This window comes from Balaenoptera borealis (assembly GCF_965194805.1).
Source record: "Balaenoptera borealis genome assembly, chromosome: 1".
NCBI lineage: Eukaryota > Metazoa > Chordata > Mammalia > Artiodactyla > Balaenopteridae > Balaenoptera > Balaenoptera borealis.
In genome coordinates, this window is record NC_138860.1 from 184532175 (window position 1) to 184545382 (window position 13208).

General features: G+C 49.5%; 1 protein-coding gene across 7 annotated transcripts in view; it reads right to left on the reverse strand.

Moving 5' to 3' along the window:
• Positions 1–1909: 1909 nt before the first annotated feature.
• The window catches only part of VPS13D (vacuolar protein sorting 13 homolog D), a 255125-nt gene continuing 243826 nt past the window's right edge, over positions 1910–13208 (reverse strand). For 6 of the 7 annotated variants that reach the window (XM_082380826.1, XM_082380821.1, XM_082380828.1 and 3 more), the window contains 2 exons: positions 6624–6864; positions 1910–4991 (listed from right to left, as the gene is read on the reverse strand). In XM_082380826.1, the coding sequence (XP_082236952.1) occupies positions 4860–4991; positions 6624–6864 (373 nt within the window). In that variant the 3' untranslated portion in view covers positions 1910–4859. Of the gene's footprint in view, positions 4992–6623; positions 6865–13208 lie in introns of those variants that run through there. The other variant, XM_082380829.1, reaches the window with a different exon arrangement.

The following is a 13208-nucleotide window of genomic DNA, read 5'->3' on the forward strand; positions in this document are numbered from 1 at the left end:
CCCACACAGGACAGTCACACCATCAGCTGTGCTGCATTTAAGGGGACAGAGTTACACCAACCTGAAGGTAACACTGAGAAGGTGCAGAAAAGCACATGATTCCAACGTTATGAAAACAAACGGGAACGACATATGACTATCTGTATATAATCCCATGAACATAGTGAGAACACAGGCCATCCACGAGTCCACTGGTTTTGAGGTGGAGTTGGGAGGAATATGGGGGGGAAGCAATAGCTGCCCTCATATGCTGTAACATAGATATGAAATTATATTTTTGTTTCGCATTTGTATGCAAAAATTTTAAATCTGACGTTTAAAAGTTTCAACAGGATTATTCCGCAGCAAGTTCCCTTCTTCTTCCTTTGGTGTCCACAATTGCTTCAGGCACCTTCCCAGCCAGAGGAACGCAGCTTGGACCAGCACCTACTCCCCAGGACCTGGTCTCCATAGTGACCTGGTGTCTGAGTTCGGGGGAGGAGTGCCGTGTGCCCTTTCTGTGCCTGGCGTGCTGGGACAGCTTGTCTTCAGATGCCGGCCCCCTGCTCCGGGAGCCCCTGCAATATTCTAGTTGTGCCCTCGTTTTGGGGAGTGAGCCTCCCCTCCCCTCCCCAACGGTGGACGGGGTATTTGAATGAGGGGGAGCGTTTCTTGATGAAATCCAATTCTTTGCCTATTCCACGCTGAACCCTGCAGCTGAATGTGGCTGGAGAAAAACACCACCAGGCTGCCTGGTCTCACTTTAAATCCCTGATCACCAACCTCAAATGGGCCCGTATGTTGCCTGACAAACATCCCGTACCTCCCTGGTCTGTTCACTTTCCCTTTATCCTAAATGACCGTTTTCTACCTCTCCCTTCTCTCCAAATTTCCATCCCCTCCTGCCCCGTCCTTACTCTCTGCTGATCTCCCTGGGAAAACAGAAGAAACCAAATGAGAATCTCCAGTAGTTTCGACCTCATCTGCCCATGTCCCCGGCCAGTCAGGCTCCCTTCTCCCTGTTATTACCGCCCCTCGTCTCTCGAAGCACCAGCCATCTCTCTCCACTTATGGCCAGATTATTCCAGAGAGTTGTCAATATTCATTTTCTCCAATCTCTCTTCATTTTTCTCTCGAATCTGTGTATCCAGCCTTCACCCTCCCCACTCCACTGAAACCACTCTTAGGAAGGTCTCCAGTGACCTCAATGCTGTAAATCCAGCATTAACTGTTGTTCCTCATCCTACTTAATCAGCAGCCTTTGATAGTTCATCTCCCTCCTCTGTGGACCTTTCTGGACCCCACGCCCTCCTGGTTTCACACCCGACTCTGGAAGGCACTGCTCTGTCTCCTTTGCTGCTCCTCCCCACTTGCCTAAACTCTTAAACTTCAGGGACCCCCCCAGGACTCAGATCTTGGACCTCTTTTCTTTGCTGCCCTCCCCGCACTGCCCCACTCCTTTGAGGATTTCATATTTCATCCAGGCTCCACGTGTCACTTGCGTGATGACTCCCAATCTTTATGCCTTTGGCCTGGACTCATCCCTGGAACTCCAGACGCCAGTGCCCGGCTGCCTTCCTGACCTGTCCAGTAATACCAAGTGGGCACCTTGAACTTAACCAGTCCTGCTCCTCCTGAAGTCTCCTCCTCAGAAATGACAACTTCCATCCTGCCAGGGCCTGGACCAGCATCCTCAGAGTGGTGAGGTGAGCACAGCCAACACGAAGCCCGGCCCTGGCTGACGGGAAGAGCTGCCAACTCTGGGAAGTTAAGCAAGGCCCGAGGTGCAGGGCTGGCCTGGGAACGCGCTTGCCCGGAGCGAGGGAAAGCCTGCGTGTGACTGCACGTGTTGTAACACGTTTGGCATTTGTCATTGGCGATGGTTCTACAATCTATGGGACAGCAAGAAACCAGAAGGAAACAACATGTCTGGAAGTCAACAGAGCATTTTATTCCACAGGAAGAAAAATAACGACTCTGATATGAGAAACAGATTCAAGAGTCTCAACAGATTGGTGATTGTAAGAGTGTTCACACGGTGGAGACCCAGATACTTTATTTTCAGAATATTATCGAGCAGCTACTATGGTATTTTGAGGCACAGATGATGCTTAAAAACAAAGCGGCCCAGGAGCCTTCCAAACCCCGAGGTGCGTCTCCACCACGGTGAGGCACTCGGGCCGCTACGAGGCCATGTTTCTGTTTCCCAGTCAGCGGTGAGCAGGCCCAGGTGTGGGAAGCACACAACAGCCAGCCTTTCTGGTGGGTGAGGAAAGCAGCTGTGGCCAGGCGGTGATGCGGCCAGCTGTGCTGGGTCAGGGCATCAAGGGGGCTTTGCTTTCTGCTTGCCCAAGTTCTCCTGATTCAATTTATTTTACTTTCCTCGGAGAGGAACTGGGTACTTGAGGCAGCAAGAAAATCGGCAGAAATTATCATAACAATGTCTCAGACATCGCTGGCTAAATACCAATTTAAAAGCCAGAGCCAGGGCCTGCTTCCTCCAAAGCTTTGGATTTTTTCCTGGCAAACCAGGAAACTATGTCCAAAGCCCCTGAAACCTTATCATCACCAGGCCTGGCACGAGGGCTGCGAGGGCGGAGGGAGCCTGAGAAGCTCTTAGCTGGCACCCACCCCCCAACCCCGCCCCATCTGGTCTTTGGATCCCATTTTAACATCTGCCTCTTCCAAGGCGCAAACGTCAGAGGGGAGTTGTGCAGTAGGGAGATGAGCAACTATTGTATCTCGAGGGTTGATGAAATTTAGAAAGGAGCCGGGAGGAGGGCATCTCAACACCCCTCTGGAGTCTCCTGGAAGCACCATTCCACAGCGCAGCCCTCAACCAACTTCCCGTTGGCAGAGCTGCAGAGAACACCGGTTGCCGCTGGGCCCAAAGTCAGGCTTCCTTAGTAACACCAAGCTCCTCAATCCAACAGAACTCCCAAGTGACTTCATTCCAGAAAGTGACAGAAGGCTCACTGACACAAACCATCAACCCTCTGAGAGTCTCATCGTTAAGAGATCATGATCTCAGGCAGTGCGTTACTGATGACAAAAACCACAAGCCAAACTTGTGGGGTGCAGGGCGGGAGGCTGGTGAGGAAGACGAGAAGCCTGCAGGGAGCCGCACCTGGCGCATGGCTGTGGCCCAGCAGAACCAACCAACCGACGGACCAAAAACCCACCCCGACCCTTCAAAAACTGGGTGTCAGTTCTGCAGTCCATGAACCCAGAGTTCAGTGAAGACCATATATCAATCCTGGAGTTCAAGACGAGCCCTGAAAACACTATTTTGCCAAAGCACTAAGCACTTGGGTTAAAGCTCTTTGAAAACACACACACACACACACACACACACACACACACACACACACTCCGAGTGGGGAGAGAAAGACAGATTAGCTTCATTTGTGTTTTGGAAGGATCTGGGTCATGAGTTATAAACACCAAAACCTTCCACGCATCCACTGATCCGATGGGTCCTTTTAGATCTCAGCTACATGTGACGTGGTTGTAGAGACTGACTAGATTTATTAAAATAAAAACTAAAAAATCACAAGGCTAGTCATTCATTCTAGGTCTCCCCTCTCACTACCTTGGTTATTCCTTACAGAAAAGAGAAACCACAGAAAGAAGACCCAGGAAGGAGAGGGCACTCGGTCTAGGCCTTGCCACCGGTTGGAATTTAAAACCAAGGGCAAGAGATATTTTGGCCAAATCTTGGCCCCAAACTTACAAGAACAGCTTTTTAGCACTCAGATTTCATTCCCTTTTCTAAGACTCCCTCCTTCTCCCTTCTCATCCCAGGGCTGCTGTCCCTGCGTCCCCAGGGCTGCGGGGCTGGGTGGCTGCCTGTATTTGTTAAGGCGAACAGAGTCCCAGGACCTCCTTTGCTGCTGCCCAGGAGAGGGAACACTCTCGCTGTGGGTTTTTGATAAATGTGTGGATCTTTGATCTGTTAAACAGTCCTACGGGATTTTTTTCCCCTTCTAAGTTATCAGAGCCTACCAACGTTTCAAACTGGCCTCTCTGACAATAACCCAAGGAAACCTTATAATGCTGGCGTGTGTGTGTGTGTGCGCGGTAACAGAACACACCTCACAGTTTTACCTCAAAGTCTGGCAAGACTAGTCAGGAGAGAGCCAGCGAGACAGGCAGATAAAAAATAACTTGTGACACTCTAAGAACTGTCTTTTAACTGGGGGGGAAATAAATAAAAGATGTGTCCGAGTCACTCCCCTAGGCCTCATCAAGGGCTGGCTCTGGGTCTAGACACTTCAGTTCGCGGCTCCAGCGGGACGAGCACAGGTTTCAAAGGCGTCGCTCTTGACGCACCTGCTCCCTCACCTCAGCCCACCTGACCGTGAATACTCTAGTTTCCCGAACTAAGGCATAACATTCTGCAGCTTCCAAGAATCCCTCTTCACGGACAGTACCCTGAATGAGACGTGTAGAATTAGTGCAATAGAAGATCCAATATAATTTTATATTACTTTACAGTTAACAAACCTTAACACACATCACAGGCCCTGTTCAGAAATGCTCCTACGTATTTACAAACACACAGTTGTACATATATACATGTTAACAAAATACAGGGCAATCTAAAAATTAGATTGATCTCAGTTACACTTTCTTTGTTTTAAACATTATTCAACCAATGCCTCTTAAAAATTACCTCCCCATAATCTAAAGTAACCCTCTGCCCCACTAATTAATATGGTTCCATTTGTGCCCCCCTCATCAGTATTTACTTTCCCTCTTGACAGCATCCCCCAAACCTTATTCTGGTTTCCTCTAACCTAAGCCAAGCCCACGGGCCTCTCCCCTCCTGACTGGTTTGGGGTCTACGCCTGGGAGTGTCCCTCCGCAGCTGGGGCTTCTCAGGAGTCCAGCTCCAACTGCTCTTGGTTTTCATTGAGCCTTAACATAAGTTGCTGTTCATAGTAAAGGCTCTTTGCATAGTTTATTTCTTGTGATAACTTGATAGCAAGGACCTCTGATTTCACGTGGACCTGAAGAAAAGGACAGAATGAGTAACCTGCCCCCAAGGTGGGAAGCCAAACAGAATCACGGGACACGGGCCATTGAAATCCACCCAGGCAGCAGCCCCCAGCCTGACTGCGGATCAGAACAGCATGCGTGTAGTTTTAAGAAACAGATTCCCAGGGCCCTACTCCTGGTTATGCCGATTCGAGGTCTGGGGTGGATCTCTGGAACCTGTATCTTGAGCTTATTCCCCAGGTGACTGTGCAGTCGAGCCATAATCACCCGACGCCTGGGACTGCCTGGGACTGAGAACCAGTTTCAGCGCCGAGGTGTGAGGACCAGCTGAGGTGAGACTAAGCGGAGAACAAAGACTTGGGATTCACATCTAAAGTCTGGTGATGGTCAAAGCACACAAATGCGCTCGAGGCCCTTCTTATCAAGAAAGCTCGCTTGCCTTGAAAGGGCGAAAGTGCAGCTGGGCAAAGCTCCCCACCTCCGGAAGGAACCTGTGGAAATGCTCAGGCTTTTGGGTGTTAACTCAATTAATCTACGGCCCTAACCTAAGCCAACGACCCCAGGGGAGCCTGCACAAGCCAAACCAAACCCAAGCGCATTCCTGGGCAGGGAGAAGGTCAAGGGAGAGAGGCCCAAAAAGGCTTGTTGCTGCTTCTCATCTGTGGAAACACTGAGATAAGCAGGACCATTTTGAATGGCAAGTCATTCTCGAATGCAGGCTTGAAAATCCTAGCATTCCAGGTGAAAAATGAGCAGGGCTAACACCTGGTCTCATGAAAAGATCCCACGTTAGAATATGGCTGGTGGTGGGGTCCCTCACACGTGCTTCTGCCGAGCCAACAACAGCTCCTCTGAGTGGAGGCAGCAGAGTGGTCCAGGCTGCCAGCTCTGGAGCTGCACAGGCACGTGGGTTTGAACCCCAGCTCCCTCCGGTGTTGGCCGGATAACCTTGAGCGAGTCACCTGTCCTCACCAAGCCTCCTTACCAGTCAAGTAAGTGGGACAACAGCAGTACAACATTAAATAATCTATAAGTACTTAGAATCCAGCCTGACACATAGTAAGCCCTTAACGAATGCTGGTTATTAACAGGATCGGTGTTATTGAAAAGTCCTGCCATAACAATATCTTGTACCTTTTGGAGGTCAAGTGTAAAGTTTATTTACGGATATTCATTGAGCTTTTACTGCGGGTAGGGGCCTATGCTAGATATTGCTTCTTTGTGCGGAAAAAAAAGTTAGTTTCCAATCATTCTAGAGGGGAAGCCATGAAGAAGCCAATGTGTGCTCTAACGCTTTCTTAGATTCAATGCGCCGAAGAGTCCCATCTTAGGAATAAAACACCCCCGTGCATCATGTCAGCTGGTCCTCACGGCTGATTAGAGGCGGTAATCCTGCCCGTACTGTATGGATGGGAAACCGAGGCACAAGCTTCGAGCAACCCGCCCTCCGGTGGAGCTGGTGGAGCTGGGAGAGTGGCATTGCCCCACCCCACACACGCTGAGTGCCTTCTGCCTGTGGGACTAAGAAGCAGGACCCCCGGGGCCTCACAACAGCCCAGCCCAAGCCTCACGCTGGGCAAACACTTTCCCGCGCACCAGCAGGGCAGCGGCCGGCGGAGGAGACAGCGCAGGGGTGCACTCACCATCGGCTTCTGGTGGGAAGGGCCTGGGATGGACACCCCACTGCTCGTGTTCACGGCCTTCTTGGTCACCTGCACATACACCTTCCCGTGGTCTTTGGAGACGAGGCAGTGGTAGAGATCGTCGTACTTGACTTCCAGGAAAATGGCCTCCCGGTCTAGGTAGTCTCCGCTTTTCAGGAAGTAGACAGCCTTGGAGGAGATGAGCACACAGTAGCTGTCGATGTTCTCCACGGCTATGAAGCTGCAGAGAAAGAGGCGGAGTGAGAAGGGCGCGCAGAGCCTCGCCAGCTGCCCCTGGAGGCTGAGGCTGTAGGAGGGGGGCCCAAGGCTCCAACCGTGAAGCCAGGCTCCCTCCCTCACTACGCCTTGGGCAGGGGGCTCACCCACTCTGAGCCTCCGTCTCCTTGTGTGTAAATTAGGAATAAAAAAAAGTGACACTGGCCTCTGAGGGCTGCCGTGAGGCCAGTGTGTAAAGCACAGAGCCCTTACACAGGGGGGCGCGATAAATACGACCAAGGGTATCAACGGGAGAAACAATTTCATGGCCTTTTTATAGTCTGAGGCTTAGAGAAAACTGTAGCAGTGCTTTGTTGGGCAGAAGAGAAGGAGGAAATACAATGCTTTGAAATGCTGACTGAAGCAGCAGCTGAGAAGGTTCACCGGGAAGGCGGGGTGGGGGAGGGGCCGCCACAGGGCTGGAAGTCGTGAGCAGCGGGGGTGGAGATGGACGCGGGGAAGGCGGAACCGGATGGGGCACCAACCTAGGCGGATGGGGCACCAACCTAGGCGCCGCGAGAGGACGGCACGCCTTTTCCATGTGCGCACCTACGTCTACTTCCTTTTTGTCACAGTTTAGTAAGAGGTCACCTGGTCTCAGCTCAGCACCTCCAGGGCCGGGACTCACTGGTGAGACCACCACCGCGTTCTCAGAACTCAACTGTTAGAGAGTGCTTTTTTAGGTAAAGCTGGAATCTTGATTTCCATAAACTCTCAGTCATCACTTCTAGGGGCTTTAGGGCCACTCAGAAAAAAATCTCTTCTTCCCTGGAGCCCCAGATTTAAAGTGGAAATTTATGCACGTCAAAGCTCTCAGCTCGGCTACTGAATGAAGAGCAGTGACCCTTGGAAACCGCCGTGACAGCTCTCCCAGGCCTGGCTGCCTCCGTCGCATCTTGTGACAGCCTTCCACAATGGGGCGGCCACGTCGGGGACAGCGCAGGGGAGCGGGTGACGGCAAGAATACTAAGAGCTGACGACAGGCTGGCTGTCAAGCCCCGGCCCCCTGGGACTTGATGTCCTGAGAGGAATTGCCACACCGCAGTTGCCTGGAGCCGCGGCTCCCCTGGGACGGCTCAGGGACCGGGTCCCAGGATGGCTTTGTTCCACGGTCAGCAGTCGCCAAACTCTGATGGGATGGAGCAGGCCGGTCCTCTCTCAGTCCCAAGCTGGCGCCAGGCCCCTGCTCGCCTCTGGGCTCAGAGAGCCCCCCATTCTGAACACGCCTTGTCTCTCAGCCCAAGGATTCACGAGTTCTCTCTGAAGCTTCCCGAGAAATACGCCCACCGTGCGCCCACTTCTGAAGGCTTCCTCGCTTACCATCAAGAGCACTGCCAAGCAACTACTTGTTCTCATTTTGTTTCCCGGACAGGTATTTGACTCTCTGACTAAGCTGATGTAAGAGTGGGGTCCACACCCTACGCCCCCCGTGTCTCCCTGGGCACCCACCACTGAGTTGGCCACCCCCTCAGTACTCAGTGAAAATATGCCTGGTTCCAGCTGCCATTTTAATTACAGCCTCACATGACAAAAATTGGGGTTTATTGTTCTATTCTAACTGGTTGGCAATGCCAAGAATGTAGACTTGTAAAGTCTCAATGCCAAAATTAGAAATACCCAGCAGCTTTTGGTGTTCAGGCCACTTAGCACGGAATTTCCCATATCCCGGGCTCTGACAGTATCCAGGGGGCAGCAGTATCATTTAAAGAAACCAACTGAAATCTAAAATAGCTGGTCCAGGGGAAGAAAAGGTGACAGAAAGAGACAGAGAGACAGAGAGAGATGAAAAAAGCTTCCTGACAAAGAGAGGAAGGATCACAGGACCAGCTAGAACTTGCTGGGAAACTAGCTTAAAAACTGAATATGGCCTAGGACATGTGAGCACAGGTGGGCCGGGCACACGGCGACTGAGGCTGTAATGGGCTCTCAAAGGAGATCCCTGAAGTTGGCCACCGCAATTAGGGTGAGAGCAGCACGTGCATTAAAAATCCAATAGAGATTGTTACCTTTCCTCTGGTCCAGCACAAGATGGGGTACTTCTATCCCATCACCCGTGCCTCCACTCTCACCCTGTTTAGTACCCACTGTCTGACATTTACGCACAGCCTCTAAAAGGGCCAAGGCCTTCCCGTCTGGGCAGCTACTCTTACACCCGGGCCGACTGGCTGACATTATTAGTGCCCTTTCCAAACTGGACTTCTTTAAAACAGACTCCCTTTCAAGAGGCCACAGACGGTGCAAAGTCCTCCATCAGGCCAGAACAACTTCTGCTCTGGGTGGAAGGAAGGAGGAAGGGTGGCTCTGAGCTGGGACGCTCTAGTGGAAGTTGCTCCACACAGTGGGGGAAGCGCAGGCCAAGCGGGCAGGGAGACCCACCAGGCTGGGCCAGCTGCTGTCTCTGCGGCTCAGTTGCTTCATCTGATAGAGATCATACTACCTGCCGTCACAAAGTCACTAAATCCATGGGCAAAAAATTCATGGCCGGGCTTCCCTGGTGGCGCAGTGGTTAAGAATCCGCCTGCCAATGCAGGGGACACGGGTTCGAGCCCTGGCCCGGGAAGATCCCACATGCCACGGAGCAACGAAGCCCATGCGCCACAACTGCTGAGCCTGTGCTCTAGAGCCCACGAGCCACAACTACTGAAGCCCACGTGCCATAACTACTGAAGCCCTCGCGCCTAGAGCCCGAGCTCCGCAACGAGAGAGGCTACCACGGTGAGAGGCCCGCGCACCGAAACGAAGAGTAGCCCCCGCTCACCGCAACTAGAGAAAGCCCGCGTGCAGCAACGAAGACCCAACACAGCCAAAAATAAATAATAAATAAATAAATTAAAAAAAAAAAAAAAAAAAGGAATTCACGTCCATTACAGAAACGTGAGGGGAGGAGCAGTTTGTAAATGTGCACAGATCTCTATTCTGTGAGCCCAGGGGCCCTATTCGTACCCTGAAGCTAATACAGACAGTAATTTTTGGACATTTACATGAAATGTTCTAGTCTTTTCAAGTCAAAAGCAGCCAAGTGTCTAAGTGAAAGGAGGGGAAAGGGAGACAGCGGGGCCTCAGCTGGAGTGCCAGGGTCCCAGACCACGTGTCACTCCCCAAGTCCAGGTGTGACCGCACACCTGTGTCTGAGCCTGGGGTCTTGCAGAGCATCTCGGCACACACGTCCCACGGGTCCTCACACTCAGCGCGGCCTCTCGAATCCTCTCCTCCTCCGGCACCGCCCCTCGCAGTGGACGGCACCTCCATTCAACCGACCAGGCAAGCAGCCCTTGAGTCCCTCTCAGCCCCGCTCCTCGCTCAGCTTCTAAACGTGGTCAGTCTACTGACTGTACTGACGCCTGCCTCCCTGTCCCCTCTCCCCCTCTTCTCTCCCAGTCTGCACTCACCTGGATCACTCCCAGGGCCTCCTAAGTGCTTTCCTGCCCCCAGTCTCTCCAACTCTGATCCCTTTCTCTGTTGCTGTCAAGGTTACATTTTTAACGTCATTTTGAGTGAGATCCTCTTCAAAATCTCACCACTGCCTACAGGAGCCGTTACGGCTCTCAGAATCTGTATGGACACCAAGGGGGGAAGGGGGCGGATTTTAAAAAAAAGCTCTCAGCATCTAGCCTTGTAACCCACCTTTCCAGCCTTCCAACCTCCGCTCCTTCCCTCCCACACGTGTGCTGCCACCACACCCAGCTAACTGGAGTCCCCCCCAGAAATGCCGCTAACTCTCCTGCCTCTGAGCCTTTGCCCGGCACTCTTCTCTGCGTACATGCCTTTCTCTCTTCTCGGCCCATTTCTCCTTGTGCTGCAGGACCAGATCAACTGCCAACAGCCTTCCCTGGCTTTCTAGGCACAAATTAATCACTTGCCCTTGTGGTCCCATAACACATGGCCCATACTTGTATTTTAAAAGCAATCACACGTTTATAGATAGTTGGTAATAGTGTCTGCTTCCCCTGCTAGACTGTGAACTTGTCCTGGGACATAGTAGGATGCAATAAATTCATGTGTTATGTAGTCTCAGAAAATAACAATGAATTTACGTTGTAGGGTCCAATGGAATTTGCCAGTGCACAACTTTGGATGTTGCATGTATTTTACCCAGTGGTAAAGATAAAGAATTCTCTCAGAAGTCCTGATTTAACTTGTTAAAGATTTAGCAAGCTACTAACTTTCCCTTCCTTCCTCCCTCCCTCCCTCCGTGCCTTTCTTTCTATTGAAGTATAGTCGATTTACAATGTTGTGTTAGTTTCAGGTGTACAGCAAAGACAAGCCATTAACTTTTATCAGAGTAGCTGGATAATCCACCAAATGAAAGTTTTAATTTAGTGGCATATCAAAGAATATCCAATTTCCTAAGTGTCAAAGGTTATTGGTAGATTATTTCCTGGTTTAGAAAACGGAAGCCAATGAATTCTATCCCACTTTTCAAAAGGTCTGATCTTTTGTTTTTGTTTTGAGACTGCATATATTACTATAAGGTTTTTATTTACAATTATATGCTATTAGAATCAACACTATAACCTGTGCTCAAAATAAAAAATTCTGATTTCTATCTCTATCTGCAATTTCTCAAGAAGGATAGACAGGATACAAAATATATAAACAGTATGTTTACAAAGGGGTCAAGAAAGGAGAATTTTACTCTTGATTTTCTTTCTTTCTGTACTCTTTGAATTTGCTAACTATGTACATGAGTTTATTTCATCAAAAAGAGAAAAGACTAACCTGGCTGGTGGGTTTATAGGCTATTTTGGTTTACTTTTTATACTTTTTTTTGTATTAAAAAAAGATCTCAGTAAAGAAAAAGAAGAGGAGGAGCACACTCAAACAGATGGAAATGAGCACACAACCCAAACGGACCACGGAGCTGCCTGGCTCGGCTGAGATCAAGTGACCCGGGGATCCAGTGACAGCCTCCAAGACACTGACTAGACTCAAGCGGCCTCCTATGGGTGACTTTCAAGTGTCCCCAGAAGGCAAGCACCACCTTCAAAGTCTTGCACGGGAACCACTTCCCAGGTCCTGCTGCCCCTGAAGGGTTCTTAGTTGCTGCTGTTCATTCCTTTTCCTTTCATCTGTAAATATACCAGCATATTTCTCTAAAGGATAAGGACTCTTTTTGTTAGCACAGTCACAATACTAAAAAATAATGAATAATAATAATTTAAGGAGCTCTTAATATTCTGGGATCATGGACCCCCACGTCGGCATTCTGGGGAGGCCCATAATCCCCTTCTAAGAATGCTAATTTTAAATGCATAAAATAAAATGCTTAGGATTACAAAGGAAGTCAATTATATTTAAATATATCTATCGAAATATTAAAATTGGGATAGAGGACTACAATCCTGCAGCCTGTGGACCAAAAACCACAGTTACAGAAAGATAGAGAAGATGAAAAGGCAGAGGGCTATGTACCAGATGAAGGAACAAGAAAAAACCCCAGAAAAACAACTAAATGAAGTGGAGATAGGCAACCTTCCAGAAAAAGAATTCAGAATAATGATAGTGAAGATGATCCAGGACCTCGGAATAAGAATGGAGGCAAAGATTGAGAAGATGCAAGAAATGATTAACAAAGACCTAGAAGAATTAAAGAACAAACAAACAGAGATGACCAATACAATAACTGAAATGAAAACTACACTAGAAGGAATCAATAGCAGAATAACTGAGGCAGAAGAACGGATAAGTGACCTGGAAGACAGAATGGTGGAATTCACTGCTGCGGAACAGACTAAAGAAAAAAGAATGAAAAGAAATGAAGACAGCCTAAGAGACCTCTGGGACAACATTAAACGCAACAACATTCGCATTATAGGGGTCCCAGAAGGAGAAGAGAGAGAGAAAGGACCAGAGAAAATATTTGAAGAGATTATAGTCGAAAACTTCCCTAACATGGGAAAGGAAATAGCCACCCAAGTCCAGGAAGCGCAGAGAGTCCCATACAGAATAAACCCAAGGAGAAACACGCCGAGACACATAGTAATCAAAGTGGCAAAAATTAAAGACAAAGAAAAATTATTGAAAGCAGCAAGGGAAAAACGACAAATAACATACAAGGGAACTCCCATAAGGTTAACAGCTGATTTCTCAGCAGAAACTCTGCAAGCCAGAAGGGAGTGGCATGATATACTTAAAGTGATGAAAGGGAAGAACCTACAACCAAGATTACTCTACCCGGCAAGGATCTCATTTAGATTTGATGGAGAAATCAAAAGCTTTACAGACAAGCAAAAGCTAAGAGAATTCAGCACCACCAAACCAGCTCTACAACAAATGCTAAAGGAACTTCTCTAAGTGGGAAACACAAGA